At 42.9% G+C, this 25,036-nt stretch overlaps 1 protein-coding gene across 1 annotated transcript in view; it reads left to right on the plus strand.

Moving 5' to 3' along the window:
* GADL1 (glutamate decarboxylase like 1) overlaps positions 1-25,036 on the plus strand; it is a 187,053-nt gene that overhangs the window by 93,774 nt on the left and 68,243 nt on the right. Inside the window, exons 12-14 of the mRNA XM_020993432.2 lie at positions 311-510; positions 9,413-9,464; positions 17,142-17,231. Coding sequence (XP_020849091.1) covers positions 311-510; positions 9,413-9,464; positions 17,142-17,231 — 342 coding nt within the window. The remainder of the gene's footprint in view (positions 1-310; positions 511-9,412; positions 9,465-17,141; positions 17,232-25,036) is intronic.

Consider the following 25,036-nt stretch of genomic DNA (forward strand, 5'->3'; position numbering starts at 1 on the left):
GAAGCATTTATTTAGCACTCGCTGTGCGCAAGACACGATGCTAAAGGATGAGGATAAAAAGACAAAAATGCAAAAACAGTCTCCGCCTTCAGGGAGCTTACACTCTAATGGGAAAGACAGCATGTAACTCAATAGATGCATGCAAGATACAGAGTTGATGGAAGGCCATCCTTCAGTGATGTGTAAGCCCAACCCAAAGTGCTCAAGTGTCCCACATTTTGCCTGTTTGTTGGCAATGAACAAAACTGATTCTTAAAAGAGTCTGTCCTGGGCAGGTGCATTATTTCTTTTCCTTTCTCATTCCCAACAGGACCTTCTTAAAAGATGCTACTCTGCAAAGGCATCTTACCTGTTCCAACAAGATAAGTTCTATGATGTCAGCTATGACACAGGAGACAAGTCAATCCAGTGCAGTCGCCGACCTGATGCATTCAAGTTCTGGATGACTTGGAAGGCCCTGGGGACGCTGGGCCTGGAAGAAAGAGTGAACCGGGCTCTTGCATTAGCTAGGTATGTACATATACATATTTGTGTAGGTAGTCTTGTCAAAGATTGTAATATGACACTAGTCAAAGATGAGCAGAGGAGCAGAGAGGCAGAGAGGCTTCCTGGCAGCCCTTTGGCATAACGGATAGAGGACTGGGTCTAGAGTCTGGAAGACCTGAGCTTAAATCCTGCTTCGTGCAGGTAGTAAGTGTCAAGTCACACAACTCTCTACCTCAGTTTCTCCATCTGTAAAATGAGATAGTTGAACCTGGTGATTTCTAAGGTCCCTTCTAATGCTATGACCCAATGAACTTCAAGAGGCTGGCTCTAAATGTTCTGGCCACTTTTAGGCTCTCCATTACTTGCCACTGCCTCTCTACTGCTTCTGCCAGCTAGTGTGCTCTCTCTGTGTCTCTATCTCTGTGTCTCTGTCTCTGTGTCTCTCTGTCTCTCTCTGTTACTGTCTCTGTCAACCTCTCTTCTTCCTCTTTTTCTCTCTGTCTCCCTTTCTCTCTTTGTCTGTTTCTTTGTCTTTCTTTATCTCTGTCTCTGTCTCTGTGTGTCTCTGTCTCTCTCTCTCTGGCTGTCACTCTATTTCTCTCTATTCTCTCTTTCCCTCTCCTCTCTCTTTTCCTCTCTCTCCTCCCTCCTTTCCTCCCTCCTTCCCTTTCCCTTTGTCTCTGTCTCTCTGTCTGTCTCTCTGTTTCTCTCTTCTCTCTCTATGTCTCTGTTTCTCTGTGCATCTATCTCTTTCTCTATTTCTCTGTCTCTGTGTATCTCTGTGTCTCTCTCTGCATATATCTCTGTGTCTGTGTCTGTCTCTCTCTCCCTCCATCCTTCTCCTTTCCCTCTCCTTCTTCTTCCTTCCTTCCATTCTTCTGTCTCTCTCCTCCTTCCCTCATCATGGCCTTCATTCTCTGCCAAATCTGTCTGTTCCTTTTTCAAGCCAAGCCCAAGGATGTAGCTCAGTTCTGAAGTAGGCAGAACTCAACTAGTCATCCTTAGTAGACTAGACAAGCCTTGACATCTGGCATAACGCAAGTGGGAACAAAGTCCTAAATGACTTTTCCATAGCGTTGTTCATTCCTAGTATAAGGACATGTCTTCCAGACCAGACTCAATCAGCCATTAGTTAGGTGGCACAATACATAAATCTTTCTTGGCCTTAAAATCAGGAAGACCTGAGTTCAAATCCTTCTGTGGGCATTTACTAGCTGTTTGACCCTGGGCAAGTCAGCTTTTCTTTTCTTTTCCTTTTCTATAAACTAGGAGAGTTATACTCATAGCCTCTAAGTTCTCCAACTCTAAAGTTATGATCCTATGGTAAGATAGGGGAGATTCAGTGAAGCGGAAGTTATTCTGAAAAAGATCGGGAGTCTTCGGTGACTGCAAGGTTAATACGAGTCTTCAGTGTGATGTGGAAGTCACAAAGGCTCATGTGATCTTGGGCTGCCTTAGGAGGGGTGAAGCTTCCAGGGGAGGGAGATCGGAGTCCCACCATACTTTGCCATCATCAGATGTCATCTGGAGTCTTGTGTTCAGTCCAGCTCAGTTTAAGAAAAGTGTTGATAGTCTAGAGAGCATCCAGAAGAAAGCACCTCAGATGGAGAAGGGGCTTAATTGCCTGTGTGAGGAGGATCAGCTAAAGGAACAAGGCGTGTTTGACCTGGGGCTCAGAGGAGGAATGGAACAGGATGATGACTGTCATGTGGAGGAGGGGTCAGATGGAGGGGCAAACCAGGAGCAATGGGTGGCAGCTGTAGTGAGGCCAATTTAGGTTTGATATCAGAAGAAAACGTTCTTCATAATTAGGGCTGACCAAAAGTGGAGTGGTTTGTCTTCAGGACTGGGGCTCCCCCTTCCTGGAGGTCTTTGAGTAGAGCTTGGACGACTGTATTCGGAGGCATCGTCTTGGGGTTTCCTTTCATCGTCTTGACCTGGACTTTGGTTTGGCTACCAAGGTCCCTTCCAACTCTCAAGTTCCCTAACTTGTTTTCTAACTTAGAAGGAATTCCTTTGCAGAATTAGAATAGTCCAAAGTCCCTAGAATGGGAGATGCGATGGACTTTGGATTGTAGATTTGGGGTTGGAGGGAACCTTAAAGATCATGGTGTCCAATGCCTTCACTTTACCAGTGGGAAGAAAGTGAGATTCAGAGGGCTAATGATTTGCCCAAAGTCACACAGCTATCAAATAGCAAAGCCATGAAACCCAGATCATCTGATCACCAGATACAGCACTCTCCCACTGATGACAGGGAAGTTAGACTTGGAGTCAGGAAGACTTGAGTTCAAATCCAGCCTCAGATACTTACTAGCTGTGTGGCCCTGGGCAAGTCACTTAACCTCACCATGCCTCAGTTTCCTCATCTCTAAAAATGAGATAATCATACCACCTACCTCTCAGGGTTTTGATGAGGATAAAATGAGATAACATTTCTAAAGCATTTTGTGAACCTTAAAGCGGTATATAAATCCTAGCTATAATAATGATACAATTAATGTTATTATTAGATTATGCTGCCCTAGTTTCTATCTGTTACAATATAGTTTCCCAAGGATTTTAATAACTGGCCCCAACATAAAATAATATTCAGTGTCTGATCAGTTATTAACCAATTTTGGAGCTTTGAACATGGCCCATCTTGACAAGAGGGGCATCCAATGAGATGTCCCTGTCAGCAGTCATAAAAGTTTTCAGTGAGAATGGATTGTGGAAAGGAGTGTTTTAAGAGTTTCAGGAAGGCCATTTTCCTTATGTGTTTGAACTTAGCATTTCTGGAACATTACTCACATGGGAGTTTTAAAATGTGAAATAAAGCTGCAGGTCTGGCTGTGTCCCTAGGGGAATAGCATTTAGGATAGGTGCTTCTGATGATTTGGGAAGGATTCTGAAAATATCTCTGTGTCAAGGAGTGCTGATTACTGACCAGAAATGGTACGTTGATGCTATATTTTGGCCTTCAGTAAAAATATCCTAGCAACTTATAATTATGGTCAATATCTTCCTTCCCACCCTGCCCCAGGGACTCAAGCGTAGCTGAGATTGGCACTGGACTTGGAGTGACGTGCCTCACCCCATGCCCTGCTGCCTGTGTGGTCTTGGACAAGTCACTTCCCATGCCTGGTCCTCAGTTTCCTTATCTGTAAAATGATGGCATTGATCTAGATAAGCCCTCTGGGCCTTTCCACTGCTAACTCCTATGAGCCTACATTTTTATCTTGAATACTTTTGATTGAATGGGTAGTGCCTCAGATACTTGGAGATAAATAAATAATGATAATATTTACTTTAAAGTTCCCATCTATCTCAGGTTGGTTTTATTTCATTCAGTCAATATATGTTTAGATTTTCTGCTTGAGGTTAAATATGTGTGTAGATACACATAGGTGCACTTCTAAACACACATACATGCACACAGAGTTAGGTAGAGATTAATGGATACTCCAGACCGTAATTTCATTGGTGTAGAGATTTTCTGGTAAAGAAAGCCCTCTAACAATGCATATTAGCAGCCCACTTTATACTTACATAGTGAGTTATGGTGGATAGAATGCTATATTTGGAGTGGGAAAGACCTGAGTTCAAATTTTACTGCTGACATTTACTAGCTGTGTGACCCTGGGCCACCCACTCACCCTCTCTGAGACTCATTTTCTCCAGCAGTAAAACAAGGATAATAATAACACCTACCTCACATGGTCATTGTCTAAATCAAGTTAAATAACATATCTAAAGTGTTTTACAAATCTCAAAGAGATATATAGGGTGTCCCCCAAAGTCTTCACATGGTCCCATTCTGTCTGAACAACAGTTCTGTGTATCAGGAGAGTCAGGAATTAATAATCCCGTTTTACAGATGAGGAAAGTGAGCCTTAAGGACTTGCCCTGGGGCCACATGGCCACTTAGAAGAAGTGCTAGGACTAGTACCCAGGTTTTCTGATTCTTTGCCTAAGACTTCTCCCCCTTCCTCCTACATGTTTTGGTGAGTACAGCTTTGGGCTCTGTGACCTATGCATCAATTCTTGAAACAGAGTCTCCCCTTTTCCAAATGCAAATTCTAGCCAGCTACCTGCCTTAACCTTTCACGTAGCTGACATCTGACACCTCATCCCTAAAATGGGCCAGAGACATACCATGGTGCCAACCCAAAGGGCACAAAGTCCTTTTTAGGAGTTTCTCTTCCCAGTGACATTAAATTACAAAGTCTTGGAAGGTGTGTCAGAGAGTTCTCCCTTTCAGTATTCTGCTTTTATTTTTAACCCACTCAGAAGGTTCACAGTCCCCCCTCCCAAATAAACGACAGACATGTCTTCATTCTGGGGCCATCTTGTCTTCCATTCCAGTGTGTCTGTTTGCACACGTTGCCAGGTGGGTTATTCCTCTGGGTGATGGCATCCTTAATCAATTGAAACTGCTGCCTGATGGTAGATAAAAGTAGTTTCCTTCCAGCGTATTGGCTCAAGGTGAGCAGATTCCCAGGATACACAATAGAGAGATCCACATTTTTGATAGTGAGGATTTACCTGGGCTCATTTCTAAGTGAAAGTGACATTGTTTCTTCAAGAAACAGAATTGCCCTACCCAGGCAGCGGCTCAAGGATAAGGCATATTCCACACGATGATTGCTTGGCAGCTTCAGCGGGCATTAGTGGCGTCATGTCATGAGCTGTCAGTTTCCCTGGGCACTGTGCCAGGCTCCTTAACTACTTGACCAGCTGTGTCTCCTTTCTTCCTGATGGGTTACAGTGGGGATTACGCAGATGCCTCAGTGATAATGTTTCAATGTTACTGAATTTAGACCTGGTTTAATTTGGGAACTAGCATCTTGACCTTATGATTTAAGTGACACATTTCTTTCCACTGGCGATGTTTTACAATACTTACATCGTGGGACTTTTTTCGTGTGTATTCTTTGCGAAGGACAGTTCATGTGGCTTTGGACAAGACTAGGGGTGCTTAACCTGAGATCTGTGAACATTTAAAAACATTCTCATGACTGTATTTCAGTGACTGGCTTCCTTTGTTATTTGCAATTCCTTTGTAATAATAACAATAATAATGTATTTTATTTTAAGCATTTAAAAACATTGTTCTGAGAAGGGGTCAGCAGGCTTCACCAGACAAACAAGGGGGTCAATGACACAAAACAGATTAAGAATCTCTGAACTAGACTGATCTACCCCAGCCATTTCAATATAATAAATATTTAAGAAGTTGCTTGCTATATACCATGCGTGGTCCCAGACACCCGCAATACCAAGGCAAAAATAAAACTGTCCATGACCTCAGGAAGTTCACATTTTACTGGAAGACTGCCTGGTAAACATTTCCAAGAGAAATCTTCCCTACTTATTTCAGGAAATATTTTCTTTAATGTGTCCAGAATAGGAGCCCTAGATATTCTTTTGCTCAGCTCAGTAGCAGGATTTAAAGAGAGCACATAAGTTAGACAGATGTCTGACTTCTCCATCCAAGATGTGAGGCAGGTGGGATATGGCCAGGATGTGTGATTAAATGGTCTGGGACAGAGATGTCAAATACATAATTTAAGGGCACACACCCCTCAGAGCAGCCTGAACCTGATTCAAATGTAGTTGGGAGGGGCAGCTAGGTAGCACAGTGGATAGAGCACCAGCCCTGGAGTCAGGAGGACCTGAGTTCAAATTTGATCTCAGGCACATAACACTCACTAGCTGTGTGACTCTGGGCAAGTCATTTAGCCCCAACTGCCTCATGCCAAAAACAATCTAAATAAAAATACAAAAGAGAGAGAGAGAGAGAGAGAGAGAGAGAGAGAGAGAGAGAGAGAGAGAGAGAGAGAGAGAGAGATAACATTGAAATTTTAAACTAAGTCACTTTGAGACCACAGGGAACCTCATGAATGGTTTAGTGGCCACTGTCGATTTTACAAACTTTAAAATGCTACATCATCATAAGCAATGATGACAATGATGGGCAGGGCCATAGTGCACAGAGTGCTGAGCCTGGAACCAGGAAGAAGTCCAAATCCAACCTCAGACATTTATTAGCTGTGTGATCCTAGGCAAGTCATTTAACCTCTTTTTGCCTCAGTTTTCTTGTCTTGGGGCAAATAATAACACCTACCTCACATGGGCTGTTGGGAGGATCAAAAGAGATAATAAATGTAAAGCTACATATAATGTAAATAATGTAATATATGGGAAATGCTATATAAATTCTGGCTACTGATTACCTTCTAGCTCTCAATCTGCTCCTGCTGATTCCTAATGTAGAGGCCATTCCTCAATCCTAGGCTATACTGATAGGTTCAAGATCATACAAATTAGAACTACGAAGAACCTAGAAGATTAGTTAACCCAGTTCTCAAAGTCCGTGTACAGTGAGCTTTGAGAGCCATGAGGCTGAGCCATGAAGTAAAATACTCCTATCAGGTATTAGAATCCTCAGAGCTTGAAAGGACATTAGAGGCCATACAGTCTGACATGCCCATTTTACAGATTGGGAAACTGAGGCACAGATAAGGTTTGTTTGTGACTTTGCCAGCTTCTATAGCAGGCAAATGGTAGAACCTAGATTCAGACTCAGGTCTTCTGATTCCAGATCATAGGATCATAGATTTAGAACTGGAAGGTCTACTCCTTTCATTTTACAGATTGGGAAACTGAGGTGCAGAGAGGTTAAGTGACTTGATCAGGATCATACCACTAGTAAGTATCTGAGGTGGATTTGAACCCAAGTTCTCCAGTGCCCACTGCTCACGGCACTCCTTCCACTGACTCACTGATGCTAACTCAGTTTCAATGGGGAAAAGAATTCAGAACCCCACAGGTTAGAAAATACCACTTCTGCTTGACAGAAGATGGAGAATTGTGCTTGCTGGGTTTCAGCAGGGGAAGAAAAACAAAAGCATCTTGCCATGTTTGCAGCTACCCATTGGGGAGGCTGGCCTGCTGTGGTATGTCTCAGCAATCAGGCTAAATGGGTGTTCGCCGTGGGGTGATTTTTAAAGCGGCACACTGAAGGATCATGGGCATCCGTCTTTATAGCAACCACAAACAACTCAGCAGCTCTCCTTGGTGCTGGCCCCCAGGGTCTCATTTATCTATTCCCTAGGCCCACAGTTTCCAACATTGGAATGCATTCTGTTCACTCAGGGACTTCTTGTGGCCAGTGAGGGAAAGATGAGGGGGGACACAATGTGGCTTTTGCGGCAGGAACTGTGTTTGTGTGGCTGAGGAGGGGCAGAAGCCTAGACTAAATCACCCATGCAATAGGCACTTATACCCAGGTGGGTGTCTGTGTTGAATCATGCAAACCCACATCTGTCTGTACTGAAATTTGTAGGGTAAGCTGAATACAGATGGCAGATTTCAGAAGCCTGGAGTGGCTCAGGGCACACAAGAGTATCTTTTAATAAAACGATGAAGACTGCTGGTGGGGGGGGAGGGGAAGAGAAGTGTCAGAATGGTTGTGGTCAGACGGGGAGCCGAGGCAATAGGAAAAGGCAAGGCCATTTCATGAAGTGACAGGAGGCAGGAAACTGTAGAAGACCCGTAGAACAGTGAGAACCTTAAAGATCCTCTAGGCCAGAGATTCTTCATCTTTTTTGTGTATCATGGACCCCTCTGTCAGTCTAGTGACACTTATGGACCCCCTTCTCAGAACAATGTTTTGAAAGAATAAAATAAAATACAAAGGATTACAAAAGAAACTAAAAGTCAATGAAAATAAAGATGTGATCTTGTTTTCCCATCCAAGGTCACCAGCCCCCTAAAATCTATCCACACACTTGTGGACCCCAGGTTAAGAACTCTTGATCTATTCCTTTATTTTACAGATGTGGGAGGTAAAGTGATATCTACACGGCAAGCAGCAGAACACAGTTTGGATCCAAATATTACTGCTCCATTTGGGGATGATTCTCCAGGATCCCCTTAATCGATTAGAACTGATTGCCAACTGTCCCAGAATGATACTGAAAAGAGAGCAGGGCTTTTCCATCCTGTCACTGAATTTTAGAGCTGGAAAAGTATTTTGAGATCCATAAGTTTGCCCTTCTCATTTTACAGAGCTGGGGTCAGATTAGGAGATTTATCTGAGGTCCTCTGGCTAGTTAGTGATGACCTAGACTCAATTCTAGGTCTCCCAGTGGTATCAGGACTTCTTAAGTTCCAAGCTAGGACCTCAGCTACAGCATCTGCTAAGTTGTCCAAAGCAGCTTGGGGTGGGGCCCAGGAATTTGCAACTGAAGCTGTGGGGAGACAGAAGATGCTTGGCTAGTCTGTGGGTAGCATTGGGTGGATTCTTGGTATACAACATCAAGGTTTAGGGGTCAGGGCAGCACCCCCAGAGACACCAACTGTCTGAAAGTATAGAGTTGGACTCTCAATGGCCTATCAGATCCCTTCTGGTTCTGAAATGTTGATTCTGTGACCTAGGATCTTATGACTTGGAAGACTCCTGCTAGGTTTAATTTGCTAATTCTAATCTTGAACCCAATTTATCTCCCTCGCCCCTCCCCACCCAGGGGTGACCCAAATTGTCTTCCCTGTTTTAACTTGGACAAAATTTCTAACCTTCTCACTCACCTTCCAAGAAATCCAAGAATTGTTTAAGGTATATACCAATGTAGGTTTTCTAGAATAATGCATTTATCCTCTGGCGAGGCAGTCTCATGTAGTGGATAGCGCTCTGGACAGATCTTATCTCAGACACCAGCTGTTTGACAATAGGCAAGTCACTTAACATCTCTGGGCCTCAGTTTCATTGTCTGCAAAATGGGATGATGAGAATCACTGGCCTCTGAGGTTTCTTCTAGCTCTAAACCTAGGATGATGTGTACAGAAAAGACTCGGTGATTACAGTTGTATCCTGAGCCTGAAGTGTTCCTAGCTTTGGAGTCTGTCTCTCTCTGATGCAGTTGTGTTTTTTTAATTACAGATACCTCGTGGAGGAAATTAAGAAAAGAGAAGGATTCCGACTGCTTTTAGAGGTAAGTCAACACAGGCTTGTTGTGTTAGTGATTTTTGTCAATCAACAGGGATAAAGGTGACAATTTTCTCATCTGTTTTTCTTTGCTGGGGTTTTAGCTGGTGGGAATCAATCATTAGCTTAATTCAGAGAGTCCATTATGCCAGTTTACTCTATTAGTGAATACTTTTCCCCTTTGTAGGATCTACTGAGAACCCACACGTGCTTTTAAGCAGAGAAAATCAAAGCGGTCACTAATAATTACCCAGGATTCTGCAGAATAAATTATGACATGATGATATACAAATTGCTTATTGACTCCATAGCCTGCCCAAGCTATAAAAATATGGAAAATCTGTTAGGATGCAAATCCTTAAATGAATGGAAAATAATTCTTATTCCTCATTTTGCCTTTTAAAGGACTGCACTACTTCTCCTTCCCACTCCCTCAGATCTTTGGGCTTCGATAAAATGGAGATTCTAGTTTAAGAAATAAAAGTACCTTTTTTGCGTACATGGGGAGGCAGCTGTGGAGTAGTAGAATAACCCCTGATCTCAGTGTCGGAAGCCCTGTATTGGGAGTGCTGACTCTTCCAACGACTCACCACCTCCTCCAACCTCAGTTCCCATATGTACAAAATGGGAGCAATAATAATTGTGCTCTACCACAAGTTGCTGGGAGGAAAACACTATATAAATGGGATGCCATTAAGGGGTATTTTTTGTTCCTGACTTGTGATTCCATCACTGTAAGTACTTCCCAGCATGGAAACACCTCTGCTGATGGTGGTATGATGTAATAAGTGCTGAATTTGGCATCCCAGAACATGAGTTTAGATTCTGGCTCTGACATTTGCTATTTATCTGACCTTGAGCCAATCAGTCAACTCCTCTGGGACTCAGTTTCCTCATCCATCATCCAAAATGAAGGAGCCAAACTAGACAGCCTCTGAGGTCCCTTCCAGCTCTAAATCTGTGAGTCTCTAACCCAGATCAGATCTTATCTCAGACACCAGCTGTTTGACAATAGGCAAGTCACTTAACATCTCTGGGCCTCAGTTTCATTGTCTGCAAAATGGGATGATGGGAATCAATGGCCTCTGAGGTTTCTTCTAGCTCTAAATCTAGGATGATGTGTACAGAAAAGACTCAGTGATTACAGTTGACTGGAGTCTTAGGAAATTACCTAGGAGTATGAGCAACCACAACAGCAATGACAAGAAGAAGAAGAGGTTAAATGACTTAATGACATGCACCCTTCAAAGCGAGCATGTGACAGAGGCACTCTCTTCCTCCCTCAAAACTAGGATTAGAAGCAGGGTCTATCTACTACCTTTCCCTGTCTCTCAGATATTACTACAATAATACAATAATCACAATAATAAATTAAGTATACAAATTTTAAGATTGTCCAATGGAATGTAAGCTCCTTGAGGGCAGAACTGCCTTATTTCAGTTTCTAGTACGCCCTCTATCCAGGTTCCTCCAGGCTCGTGAGACACCACTGATAAATTTTCATTTCTACGTCAGAAGTCTCCCAGCCCCACAATTGGTTTGTTGATTATCTAAGCTTATAAAAATATCTGAGAAAATGTTAATGATGCAAATTACACTTAAAAGTGTGGCAGAGGTGCTTTTTATTTTTCAGAGAACAGGTTAAACTTTTACTAACACACCTGTTCCTTTACCTAGCCCTTGACATAAAGCAATAAAATGATGCATTCAGTGAAACTGAAGGTCGGGGTTCTAGCTTGGTTCTCTAGTACTTGCGGGAGGCTTTGCTGTTTCATTGGTATCCGCAATATAAAAAAGTCTCCTTCCTGGTGTGTTGGGTAGATTTTCTTTGGATGACCATGAGAGGCCATGGAGGGCAGCTCCCTGCCTTGAATGCTTAGAATAATTTTTTCCCCTATGTTTTCCTATAGTAAAGTGGATAGATAATGTGAGTGGGTCCCTTTTCTCTGGGAAATGCATTTGGTGTAACTGAAAGTTGTTTTTCTTAAGAAAAAGGCTAATAGCTGTAATAGTCACTGTTTTCTAGGTTGTAGTTAAGGCTAAGGCTGACAATGTCAAGAGAAATATTGAAAACACTGTCTGGAGCTGCTCTCAATGTGGAGAGCAGAGTACTTGAATTTTTTTTCTCTTTTTACTGTCAGAAGCAAGAATAATGCATATTATCTTGACAGCAAAGGAAGTTATCATTTCAAAGGAAATGCTCATTATTCTCAGGCCTCTGAAAACCACATTGTTAATTTTCTGTGTTCAATTTGAGATTCTAAGCAGATATCTTGGTAGGTGTTTTTGTTCTTACACTATATCAGTCCTGGGCTTCTTTCTGAGCTCATGGTAGAGCCCTGGCTCTTTCCTCTTGGGTTTCCTTTCTCACTCTTTCTCTATTTGCAGGAATAACCCTATAGAATACAAGCCATTCAAAGGCAGGAAATATTTCCATTTTTGCCTTTGAGTCCCCAACAAGCTAACATAGTATCTGGAACACCATCACCATCACCATCATCATCATCATCATCATCATCATCATCGTTATTTTATTTTATTTTATTTTATTTTATTTTATTTTATTTTATTTTATTTTTTGAGGCAATTGGGTTTAAGTGACTTGCCCAGGGTCACACAGCTAGTTAAGTGTCTAGTGTTTGGTCTGAGGCCAGATTTGAACTCAGGTCCTCCTGACTTCAGGGCCAGTGCTCTATCCACTGTGCCACCTAGCTGCCCTGATCATAGATTTTATAAAGCACTTTAATGTTGGTGAAGCGCTTTACAATTATAATCTCATTGGATCCCCCCAACAACTCTGTAAGGGAGGGGCTATTATTATCCCTATTTTACAGATTGGGAAACTGAGATTTAGAGAAGTGAAGTACACAGCTAATCAGGGTATGGCCCTGGATTTGAATTCAGGTCCATAATTTGGTGAGCTGTGCCATCTAGGTACCTTTAGACATATAATAAGCACTCATTAAACACTAGCTGGTTAGTTGATGCCAAGGAGATGACCTTCCATTGTTTTTCAGTCATTTCAGTCGTGTCCAACTCCTTGTGACCCTATTTTGGGGTTTTCTTGGCAAAGATACTGCAGTGGTTTGCCATGTCCTTTTCCAGCTCATTTTACATATGAGAAAACTAGGCAAACAGGGTTAAACGACTTGCCCAGAATCACACAGCTAGTTAGTGTCTGAGGCTGGATTTGAACTCAGGTCTTCCTGACTCCAGGCCAAGCTCTATTTACTGTGTCACCCAGCTGCCCTCGATTTACTTTATATAGACATAAAAATATTGTTTCCTTCAATAGAATGTAAGCTCTTTGAGAGCAGAGACTATTTAATTTTTAATCTCTGATGCTCAGCACAGTGCCTGGCACACAGTAGGTGCTTAACAAAATGCTTGTTGAATTAAATTAGAACCTTTTTGTTAGAAGGACCTTAAATAGCATCTCTATAGTTAGAGGCAGTGTGTGTGCTTGGGACAGACACTGACCTTGGAATCAGAACAGTTTTCAATCCTGCCTTGAGCTTGCACTTAACTACGTGACTCTGGGCAAATCACTTTGCCTTTCACTAGGAAAAAGAGGATTGATAATACCCATAGACCCCATCTAGCAGTGTCCTTCAAAGGCTCAAATGAGGTGAGGCACATGAAGCCTTCTGCAGATTTTAGCGTGCCGTAAAATGACAGTGATGATGATGATGGTGATGGTGATGATGATGATGATGATGATGAAACTAAATACCAACTTTGAGAAGAAGTGGGGCCAACAGGAAGGCTTAAATGTTAATAACAGTGTAATGACAGTGTAAAAAGAGTGTGCCAATTATTTGTCCATTTGGCCTCTATATCTTTGACCTGCCCTTCCAGCTTCCCCTACCCCTTTAGCCCATTTGTCAATTAAATGGGCTAATGAGAATGAGCTGATAAGAACCAGTTTGTGGACTGGGTTTTATTTTAGCATCTGTTTCAATTCCCTTCAAGTCAATTCAGCATTTATTAATTATCTACTAGATGTGTTCTGAGTGTCAGCAGCAGTATAAAGTTCAGAGAGGACCGAGCCCCTGCCCTCAAGGTGCTTCAAGTCTAGACAAAAAGAGAAGGGAATACACAATGGTAATCTGTCATGGTAATATGTGTCTTAGACAATAGTAGAACATACTGCAATGTGAGGTCTGAATTTTGACTGTTCTCCATTGCTCTGCTCAGGATTCCTGCTTCTGTTCCTTCCCCAGCCCTGGGCTGCTCACTCTGGCTATTTGATTCCCATCTTCTCTGCATTCTTGAGATCTTGCATCTCAAGGTCTAGACTTGATCTCATCCTGCCATTATGGACTTCTGACAGCTGTCCCATGTCCCACTGAGTGGCTCTGGCCACCTCATCCTCCCCATTTCCAGCACTTCAGATAGCATTACCCCTCCAAACCCAGTCAAGAATCAACAATCTGTTGTAACCCTATCATTCCCTCTAAGTCAACACTCTTTAAATGATTTTGCTTTGGTGGTCAAACCCCCGACCTCCTCCTCAATCCCAAATAGACCATCACAGAGCCAATTCTCTTTTGAAAGACTTTGTCGAATGCCTTACTGGATACATTGATACCTCTAGCGTTCTCCTGCTCTAATAGCCTAGGAAGCCTGTCAAATAACCCCAGAAATAAAGTTAGTTTGTCAGGGTTTGCTCCTAGTAAACCCATGCTGGCTAAACCTGATAGATCATTTGCTTTGAAAGCCTTTCAACGGGTCTGATGTCAGTCTCATCCCTTTTATATTAAATAGATACACCGTGTCTTATTTCTTCAAGGGGTCTGGACCTCTTTAATATTTCTAAGAAGTCAGTCTGAATAGTATCTGAACGTTCCCAATGTCTCAGATGAGCCTAACAATACTTTATACTCCTTGAACTAAAGCTCCTATATCAAAAGCGATGGACAAAGAAGGCCAAAATCGTACGTACAGAGACTGTTAGAAGGTGCTTCTAGTGCCATGGGGGGAGGTGTCATGCTATCCGTGCCTTATAAACCAAAGTTAAACTAAGAAGAACCTGGAAGGCAATGGATGTCTGGGGCAGGGTCTCCCCGCAGAGGAGATTCGGGAATCAATACCAGGGACCTGGAGCCAGGAATCAGACACGTGGTGAACAAAAATGAGCAGGACTCTGAGGCAGGAGCTATTTAGTCACTTTAATTTGCACCTTGTCTGGTCTGGCTATCCTTTGGTGCTGAAAGAATATGCAGATGTGATTGTTAAACCATGGCTAGTGCATTATATTGGCAAAAGGGAGAGGAGCCGTGGAACCAGAGAGGAACTGACACTGCTTTGGCTGTCTGAATGGGAAGGAAAGTGAGTAATTGAGACTGTTGGCCAGCAGATTTGATATCAATTCCTGGTGGGAACAGAAAAACATAGCAATCATAATTAAAGGAACAGTTTGCAAGGACTTAGAAAGGGATGAGGGGCCAGCATGGGTTCATTAAGAGTAGGGAATGCCGGGACGGGTCCTTCTCCCTTCCTGACAAAATGGAAAGCTAGCCTAGAAAGGACAAAGACGCAGGTTCACACCTTGCCTCTGACATTTTGGCAAGATGCGGGCAAGCCACTTAACTTCTGAATGCTCCAGGCAGCTCACTAAAACTACAAATTGCAGAAAAGGTCTTGACTTGTATTGATAGGAGGTTTTTCTCTCTCTCTTAGAAATGTGTTTTTGCCTTTCTTTGTATCCCTAGCACTCAATTGGTCCTTGGTGGTGCTTAAACTTGTTGACTCACACTAACTGATTCTACCAATGACATCGCCAGTCCAGCCCCTCTGTCTATCACTAATAGACTAGAAGGAAATGCTATGGACACAACACATGTGGAGGTCAGCTGGGCGTCCAGCAGAATCTCTCCCTATTGGGATTGATCGGGCCTGAATGATTCTAGAGTTGGGTGCCTTTGGAGCTGATTGAGGGGCAGTGGAATGCTAATGAATGGATTAATGTTGGCCTGAAGGGAGCTTTCTAGTGAAGCAAGCCCCAGGGCTCTGTCCTTGGCCTGGCTCTGTTCAGCATTTAAATCAATGATTTAGATTAAGGGATAGATGCATGCTTATCAAACTTGCTAGTGACATGAAAGTGTAAGAGGGAAAACCAGTACATTGAATTGGGGTATTAAATCCCCCAAAGACTCCAACGGGTTAGCATAGTAGACTGAAGCTAGCAAGATGAAATGAAAAGCGGAAAATGCAAAATCCCATATCTAAGGTTTTTTTGTTTTGGCTTTTGTTTTTCAATCAATAGACAAGTGTAGGATGAGACAGATGTGACTGGAGAACAGTACCCAGAGGGAGAAATAAAAGACTGAGTGGCCAAAAGGACCAATGTGGACTTAGGCCAGCTAGAATCTGAGCAAGGAAATAGTCCTGCTGTTTTCTGGGCCCATCGGAACACAGCTGGAGAATTCTTTCCAGTCCTGAGTGGTGTATTTAAGGAAGGAAACTGACAAACTAGAGTAGGTATGAAGGAGGGTGACCCGGGTGGTCAAGGGGCCAGAAACTATTTCTTTAGAAAAAAAGATCAGTTGAAGCACCTGGGGATATTTAGGCTGCAGAAAAGGAAAAAAAGAACTTGGAAAATAGGGAGCAGTATAGCAACTGAGTAGACAAGCTCTGAGGTTCTTCTGAATCTGAGATTCTGGAATTCATATTTTTATTTGGAAGTTTGTCAGCCAGAAGAGGAATTGGGCTTGTCTTAATGAGGTACCAGAGCAGGACCAGAGGAAGAAATTTACTGGAAGTCCAGTTTGGACTCAGTGTAAGGAAACAACATCCTAAAACAGCTATCCAAATGTGGAAAGGACTGCCATGAGGAGTAATGATTTGCCTGTCACGGGACATATTCAAGGAAACTGGATGGCCACTTGGTGGGAAGGTTATAGACAGGATCCATGCTTTGGGTAAGGTTTGTACTAGGTCACTTTTAAGGTTCCTGCCAAAGCCAGTAGCTTTGGCGAAGCTTAGCTGGTACTGTAGTATTTTCTCCAGAATTATTTCGTATTCCTCCCTTTCCCATCAAATTGGCCTCATAGCTACTTCTCCTGACTCAGTACTTACAGATAGTATATAAATGCTTCATTCATTCAGTTTATAAGATCAAATATCTAGAACTGACTCATTGAATCCAACCTCCTCATTTTACAGATGAGGAAACTAAGGCTAGCATAGGTTAAGTGACTTAGCCATAGTGACACAGCTCTGGAATTTTCCATTGATCCTAGTGTCCCTTTGGCTTGTCCTTCATAGCCTATCCAGACTACAGTCACATCCATACCAGATAAGTGTAAAAATTGGGGTAGCATTGTTTTCAGAAAGATTTCTGGCTTTTCTTCTGTAAGTGACTGAGGCAGGATTTGAACCCAGTTCTTCCAGACTTGAAGTTCACTGTTCTATCCACACACTGACCTGTATTGTCTCCTTTAATAAATAGTAATTGAATTTAATTGAATTTACACATAAAATGGGATTTTGGTTGCCAGAATTTTTTAGCTTGTCATTCTTCACAAAGAAGAAATGTATTTAAACAGCCTAGGAAAGCATGTTTTTAAAATGGACAGTCACATCTCTACCTTCTGTGGTGAAGCCTTGATAGGCAGTGAGCACCATGTATAGATTTGCCCTCTAGGTTAATGGAAATGCTGTATCTTTTCTTCTTCCTCAGCCCGAGTTTGCTAACGTTTGCTTTTGGTACATTCCACCGAGTTTAAGGACAATGGAAGAAGGACCTGAGTTCTGGGCAAAGCTGAACCTGGTGAGTGAACTGAATTTTGTTCATTGCTAGGACTGGTGATTCAGCAGCCACTGTTTCCTAGGCTCTGAAAATAAACCTCCTTAAGACTTGATCTTTGTCCTTCCCTCTTCCCCTGCTCCTGGGGATTCCTAGTGGTAAAGTGAAAGGGTGTCTGGCATTAATCCATTCATTAGCATTCCACTGCCCCTCAATCAGCTCCAAAGGCACCCAACTCTAGAATCATTCAGGCCCGATCAATCCCAATAGGGAGAGATTCTGCTGGACGCCCAGCTGACCTCCACATGTGTTGTGTCCATAGCATTTCCTTCTAGTCTATTAGTGATAGACAGAGGGGCTGGGGCTGGACTGGCGATGTCATTGGTAGAATCAGTTAGTGTGAGTCAACAAGTTTAAGCACCACCAAGGGCCAATTGAGTGCTAGGGATACAAAGAAAGGCAAAAACACATTCCTAAGAGCGAGAAAAAACCTCCTATCAATAGAAGTCAAGACCTTTTCTGCAATTTGTCCTAAGTATAAGAGACAATGACACAGATCCTCAGGCAGGGAGGGGAAGATTGTAGCTGTACGAATGCTGAAGCATCCATGCAGAATGGAGGAGGTGGCATAGGGCTGGGGGCTCCTTTTGTGACTGTTCAGAAGCTCTCCTACAATTTGCTTTCAGTTTAAATTCTTCTCTCTTCCCTAATATTCTAAGGGAGAAAATGGGGGGGGGGGAAGCCCAGAGTGCATGCTTCTGCAATACCTGATGAAGGCATTGGTGGTAAATAGAGAAGAGATCATGAACACTCAGGTGCATTAGGGTTCAGAGGGGCTGATACTGGAGATCAAGCATTGCTCAGTAATTTGTTACAGTGTACCATTTGGTCTCGAAGGCTTGCCTAGTCAGTCTCTGTGCCATGGCTCTTCCTTCCCTCTTCCCATGCTCCTCAGGATTCCTAATGGTAAAGTGAAAGGGTGTCTGGCAGCTTTCTGTCCCTCCTGGCCCTACTCATCAGTCCTCTACCTCTACCCACTGACCCTCTTAAATCTTTGAGGAAGTCTAAAATTGCTCCTTATTGAGAAAATATTGGGTTCCTCATCTGCCTGTCCTTTTGAGAGAGGGGAGAAAGGCCCCCAGTGATAGAGCTAAAGGGAGAAAGTTAGGAGGGAAAAGGCATTGGCTTCCTTCTCCAGTGAGGGCCCGATGGGCATTCTTTGAGAATGTCATGGAGGGCTCTCTGTTCAGGGCTGATCTACATTAATGCTGTGTCTTCTTCAACTCTAAGATTCTCTGATTGTAAGATTTAGGCTTTAAGATTTACACAGCTCTTTACACGTATACTATCTCATTTGAGCCCTACAACAATCCTGTGAGGTGGGAGCTATTGTTGTTCCCATTTTACAGATGAGGAACTAAGGCTGAGAGAGCTCATCACAAGGCTGGTAAGTGTCTTGAGCAAATTGTGAAGTTGGGTCTTCTTGCCTCCATGTCCGGCACTCTGTGCGCTATGGCGCCATCTGGTGGTCTACTGTGATCTTCACGGCAGTCTTCCCCGGTCACAACATATTGGCTGTATTCACTGATAGCCCCATTTGCAGTGCCATATTTTACTCTGAAAATGTTACTCAGATTCGACAGTTTATCATTTTCATTATTTATACATGACTAATTAAGCTTCTTTCGCTTTAATATAATGGGCTTGGACATTATACAAATACTCTTCTTACTATCAAAACTAGGGGCAGATGGTGAAACCAAGGAACGCTGAATGGTATTCACTGCGTCCGTGTCTAGACAGAGCGTCCATTACCTATTTCAGGCACTTAACACTGTCCTTGGGAGTTGTCTTGCATTATCGTCAGATAATGTAGGCAGAGAAGTGCTTAAGAATACATTTCTAATGGTAAGCAACCCATAAAAAGAAGTCGGAATGGGAGGAAGGGAAAATTTAATCGTGATCTTTCTGCTAACATTTTTCACTTTGATGGAAAGCTACTGACATTTCGAGGGAGATGGGGGGGTGGAAATACTTTGAGATAAGAGAAAAACCACTGGCTTTTTTTTTTTTACTAAGTGATATTCTACTATTAAGAATAGTTAGAATCTAGTCAAAAGAAGTAGAGGTTGTGACATAAGTGCTTTTTTAAAAAATAAGTAAGCCTGCAAAGAAGTAATCCTGGATATTTCCATTCTCTTTGTTAGACCTGTGATTTCACTGATATAAGGAAATCCCTGATGAGGGAACTCCCTCTACCCTTGCTGGTTGCTACTTTCTCTGCAGTTTGTAGTCTTAGAGAGTGGCCTACAGAGAAAAAGGAGCACTAAAAACTGTACTTAGGAATCCCTGTGGACGGTATATTGACTTTGAAAACTACACGTTAACATTATCTACGTCCTATTGCATTTGTTATTAATTTTGTTTGCCCAATTACTTGGGCTAGACTAGGATTAATGCTGTGACTTGCCCAGGGTCACACAGCCAGTCTGTGTCAAGAATACAAGTTGACTCCAAGACCAGCTTTCTATTCCCTACTTCACAGTGTCTCTTGTAGAAGACTGACACATAATAAGAAATATAGAATAGGACACCTATTAAAAGCAAATGTTGCTTAGTACTCCATGAGATTTTCTTATTCTCAACCAGAACCTTAAAAAATAACAGATTAAAAACCACGGATTCAATAACCACTGATTAAGCACCTACTGTGAATGATGTTTTAGGGCCTTGATGCACTGTTTGACATACTCTTTTATGCCAAGTATTTGCCCAGCTGATGATGTCACAGTGGGTAAAATGTTAGAATCTGGAGTCAGGAAGACTTAAGTTCAAATCCAGCCTCAGACACTTACTAGCTGTGTTACCCTGGGTAAGACATTTAACCAATGTCTGCCTCCTCCGTAAAATGGGGATAAAAATAGCACCTAACAGGGTTATTGTGAGGGTCAAATGACATAGCATATATAAAGTGCTTTACAAGCCTTAAAAAGAAAAGCTCAGTAACCTCCTAAAGTTCTTCATCCTGTCACCTGGGAAAGATTTGTCTTCTCTTTAAAACCTTGGTTCCCTATTCCTTCTTCCAAAACCATTCATTCATTCAACAGCCATTTACTAAGCACTGTTAGCAATGACGGGCTGTACTGAGCTCTGTGTGGGGGATCCAGAGATGAAAAGACACAATCTTTGGTCTCAAGGAGCTGACAGGCCAGTAAGGAAGATGGGATATATATATGGGAATACATACAGGGCATCCCCAAAGTCTGAGTACAATTTCAAGCTATGATAAAATAGCTTGATATAGCTGTATGTTTTACATATAGCTATATTAAAGCTTTAGTAGCTGAAAACCACTCAGACTTTTGGGACATTGTAAACTACAAGGTAGGATTTGACTGGTGACAGAAACAAGGTACAAAGTCCCGCAGAAGTTCAAAGTGGGAAAAGGCTAGAGTTCCATTTAATTCAATTTAACAAATAGTTATTAAGTAATCATCTGTGGATCGGACACCGTACTAGGCACTGAGGATACGGACATATAAATGAAGTGGTCCCTGACTTCAAGGAGATGAGGAGAGAGAACATTCCAGTCACTGAGGAATGGAGGCAGAAGGTGGAATGTAGTGGGCTTTAGGAATATCAATATGACAGTTGTGTAGAATAAGGACTGAAGAAAGGAAATGGAAGACAGGAGACCATGTAAGAGGATGTTGCATTGGTCCAGATGAGGGCCTGAGCCACGGGGGTGGCCATGTGAATGGAGAGAAGGGGATGTATATAAGAGGGAGAGTCAATGAGACATGGTAACCAATTGGATAGCAGAGAGGTGGAAGAGGGTTAGGAAAGATTTGAGAAAACTACAAGGTTTCAAGTCTGGGAGCCTATGGGAAAGTGATATTTTTAGAGTGGTTTTGTGGAGGAAGACAATGAGTTCTGTTTTGGACATGTTGGATTTGAGACATCTATGGGACATACAGTTGAAGATATTTAACATATTGTTGCTTTGGCTTCCCTTTATGTTTTGTCTTACCTTATTAGAATGTAAGCTTGTTGATGGTAAGCACCATCTTGTCTTACCATATTTTGTATCCCCGATGTTTAGTGTAGTGCCTTAGCACATAGTAAGTGTTTAATAATTATTCTGTCTAGATCTGGGATTTATAGGCATATGGAGGATAATTGAACTCATGAGTTCAAATCTGATCTCAGACACTTCTTAGCTGTGTGACCTGGGGCAAGTCACTTCACCTTGTTTGCCTCAGTTTCCTCATCTGTAAAATGAGGCAGGGAAGGAAATGGCAAACCACTCCCGTATCTTTGCCAAGAAAACCCTGTGGCCAGTATTGGCATAGTATGGTCCATAGTAGAGTAAGAGTCGGACGTAAGTGAAATGACTGAACAACAACGAGTCTCCAAAGAGGGAAGAGAGAGGGACACCTTTGAGAGAGGCTAGAGGAGAGGAGAGGTCTGGAACAGCCACTGTGAGGAGTGTGGGGGACAGTCAACATGTTGATTGATACTTGAATGAAGGCAAAGATGGCATGGTTTTCCAAGCTGCACAAGACACAAGGCTGAGAGAGAGATAATGTTCTAGATGCCGGGGCCAGGAACCAAAGACGTCTTGATAGGTTACAGAATTTGGGTTGAATCTAATAACATGAAATATAATGGGGATGTATGCAAAATCCTGTGCTTGGATATAGATCCAAATTTCCAAGAAAATAATGGAGGAGGCTTGGCTAGTCCCCATCTTGTCTGAAAAAAACCTCTGGGGTTTTTAGGGGAGTTCAAGTACCGTGTGAGTCAAAAATGCAAGATGGCAACCAAGAAAGCTAAAAATAATTAATAATTTAATAATAAGGTTTGGAGAGACTTCTTGGTATGGAGATAGAGAGCTGGCCTCAGAGCCAGGAGCCTCCAAGTACCACCTCTGACACACACTGTGTTGTTGTCGAATCCTTTCAGTCATGCCCAACTCTCTGTGGCCTCATTTGGGGTTTTCTTGGCAAAGATAAGGGAGCAGTTTGCCATTTCCTTCCCTGGCTCGTTTTACAGATGAGGAAACTGAGGCAAACAAAGTGAAGTGTGACCTCTCAAGTCTCTGAGAAACTCTCTAAGACTACAAGTTGGGGAGAAGGTGCCAGCCTGCCCTGGTAGGGGGAGTGTCCTCATTCAGGCATTCTCTATATCGATGAAGTCACAGGTACACGGCCTAATTAAGAGAGTCGTGTGCAGGGCCAGGAAACTGCTCATTTCATGGTGCTTGCACTTAGACCAAATCCAGAGGATTGTGTTTGAGTTCTGGGTCCTACATTTTATGTGGGTACATTGATAGGTTAGGGAGCACCTAGAACAAGGCAGCCGGGTGGCACCATAGTGCACAGAGCACCAGGCCTAGAGTCAGGAAGACTAATCTTTGGGAGGTCAAATCCAGCCTCTAACACTTCCTCGCTATGTGACCCTGGGCAAGTCACTTGACCTTGTTTTCCTCAGTTTCCTCATCTGTAAAATGATCTGGAGAAAGAAATGACAAACCATTCCAGTATCTTTGCCAAGAAGACATGACTGAAATGACTAAGTGATAGCAAACAACTAGGTAAGAAGAATGGGAAAGGGCCTCGAGATAATTGTGGTAGCGGCAGCAGCAGCAGCAGCAGCAGCTAACAGTTACACAACGCTTTAAGCCCTGCAAAGTGCTGTACATATGTTACCTTACTGGATCCTCAAAAAAGCCCTGGGAGGTAGGTGCTATTATTATCCCCATTTTACACATGAGGCAGAGATTAAGTGACTTGCCCAGGGTCACACAGCCAGTAAGTGTCTGAGTCTGAATTCGAACTCAGGCCTTCCTGACTCCAAATCTAGCATTTTTACCTGTTGAACCACCTAAGGATCAGTTGAAGGAACTGGGCACATTCGGGCTGGAGAAAAGAAGATTTAATGGGAGTACGCCAATTGTCTCCATGCACTTGAAAGACTGATACATCAAGGGAGAGAAAAGAATTTGCTTAGCTTCCCAGAACAGAACTAGGGGCAAAGATTTAGACTTGCTGTCAGGAAAAATTTCCTCAAGATTGGTATCAGCCAAAAGTAGGTGGCTTGGGGTGATGGTGAGTTAGCCCTTGTTGAAGGCCAGATGCCCACTTCTGGTGGAAGCTGTCAAGGGAATCTTGATTACATGCAGGGGGGGCTTGGGGGCCTCCACTGAGCGTCTATAATTCTGTGAAGGTTGTGATACTGTGTGACATCCAGTAGGGAACAGAGATGAAAACAAAAAACTAAAACAAAAACTGGGGTCCTAGCTGAGTTACCGCTCGCTCTCAGCCTTGTCTTGTGCAGCTTTGAAAACCATGCCATCTTTGCCTTCATTCAAGTATCAACAAGTATGTTGACTGCACCCACACTCCTCACAATGGCTGTTCCAGATCTCTCCTCTCCTCTAGCCTCTTACAGAGAGGCCCCCCTCCCTTCCCTCTTTGGAGATTGATTGTTATTCCTCAGTCATTTCAGTCATGCCCGACTCTTCGTGACCCTGTGGACCGTAGCATGAGGTTTTCTTGGCAAAGATACAGGAGTGATTTGTCATTTCCTTGCCCAGCTCATTTTACAGATGAGGAAACTGAGGCAAACAGGGTGAAGTGACTTGCCCTCGTGCCACTGAATTTAGACTGCATATATTTTTACCAGAAACAGTCCACTCCTTACTAAACACACCAAACTTACTGGCTGGTTGGTTTTTTTCAAACAGTACTGACAAAATATGAGTTGTTTTCAGCTTACATAGTCTTTAATCTTTTTTCTTAACACTTTGTAAATGTATGTGGTTGTGTACGTATGTGCGCGCTTTTGTGTGTGTCTATACGCGCGTGCACGTGGACGTGATGGAGATTTACTGCTGCAGTTTATGTCAGTGGTATCCTTTCCTAGCCTATGAGAGCATGTGCATGTGATTTATAGCCTGGAGCCTGCAAAAATACCCTTGAAATTTATTTGGGGGTTTATCTTGGATTGAGGAGCTCAAAGAAATAAATAAACTGAAAGAACACTTTGGCTCTCTGATGTAGACTCGTGTCTTGGAGAGCTGTCAGCTCCTCTAACCCACGGTATAATGAATGCCGTTGGTGACCGTGGGCAAGACAAGAGAGTGGAATTCATCTCCTACTGTGCGGAGGGAGGTGGCACCAGGGGCCTCTTGAGAATACTCAGAAAATATGTCGGGTTTGGGTATTCAACACCGATCAGCCATGTGACAATCACATGTATTGTTCTGTTCCTTCCCTACCATCCCCGTGCCCCAACCACTAATTATATCCTTGCTTCTAAAAACAAACTTAGAAAGCCCAATTCTTCCAATCCGGCTTAATTCAATTTAGCAATTTATTATGCACTTACTATGTGCCAGGAACTGTGCTAGAATTTAGGGATATTAAGATGATGTTGATGAAGAAGGAGGAGGAGGAGCAGAAGAAAGAGAAGGAGGAGGAGGAAAGGAGGGGAGGAGGAGGAAGACAGCATTTCTTAGGTACCTTATGGTTTGCCAAGTGCTTTACCAATATTATCTCACTTGACCCTCACAACCACTCTGTAATTTAAGTGGTATTATTATCCCCATCTAACGGCTGGAAAAATGGAAGCTGAGAGTCTGAGTGAATTGCCCAGTGCCATTCAACCAGCTAGGAAATACTGGAGGCACGTTGGTGAACTCGGAGCTCCCTGACTCCCAGCCCAGCTCTCCATGGGCTGCGACCAGCTGCCTCATGAAAGGCAGCCTGCTCTTCCGGAGGTGGTGGTGATGGCTGCTGTTGTTATTTAGTTATGCCTGACTCTTT

Source organism: Phascolarctos cinereus, unplaced genomic scaffold (assembly GCF_003287225.1).
Source record: "Phascolarctos cinereus isolate Bilbo 61053 unplaced genomic scaffold, phaCin_HiC Scaffold_1;HRSCAF=81, whole genome shotgun sequence".
NCBI lineage: Eukaryota > Metazoa > Chordata > Mammalia > Diprotodontia > Phascolarctidae > Phascolarctos > Phascolarctos cinereus.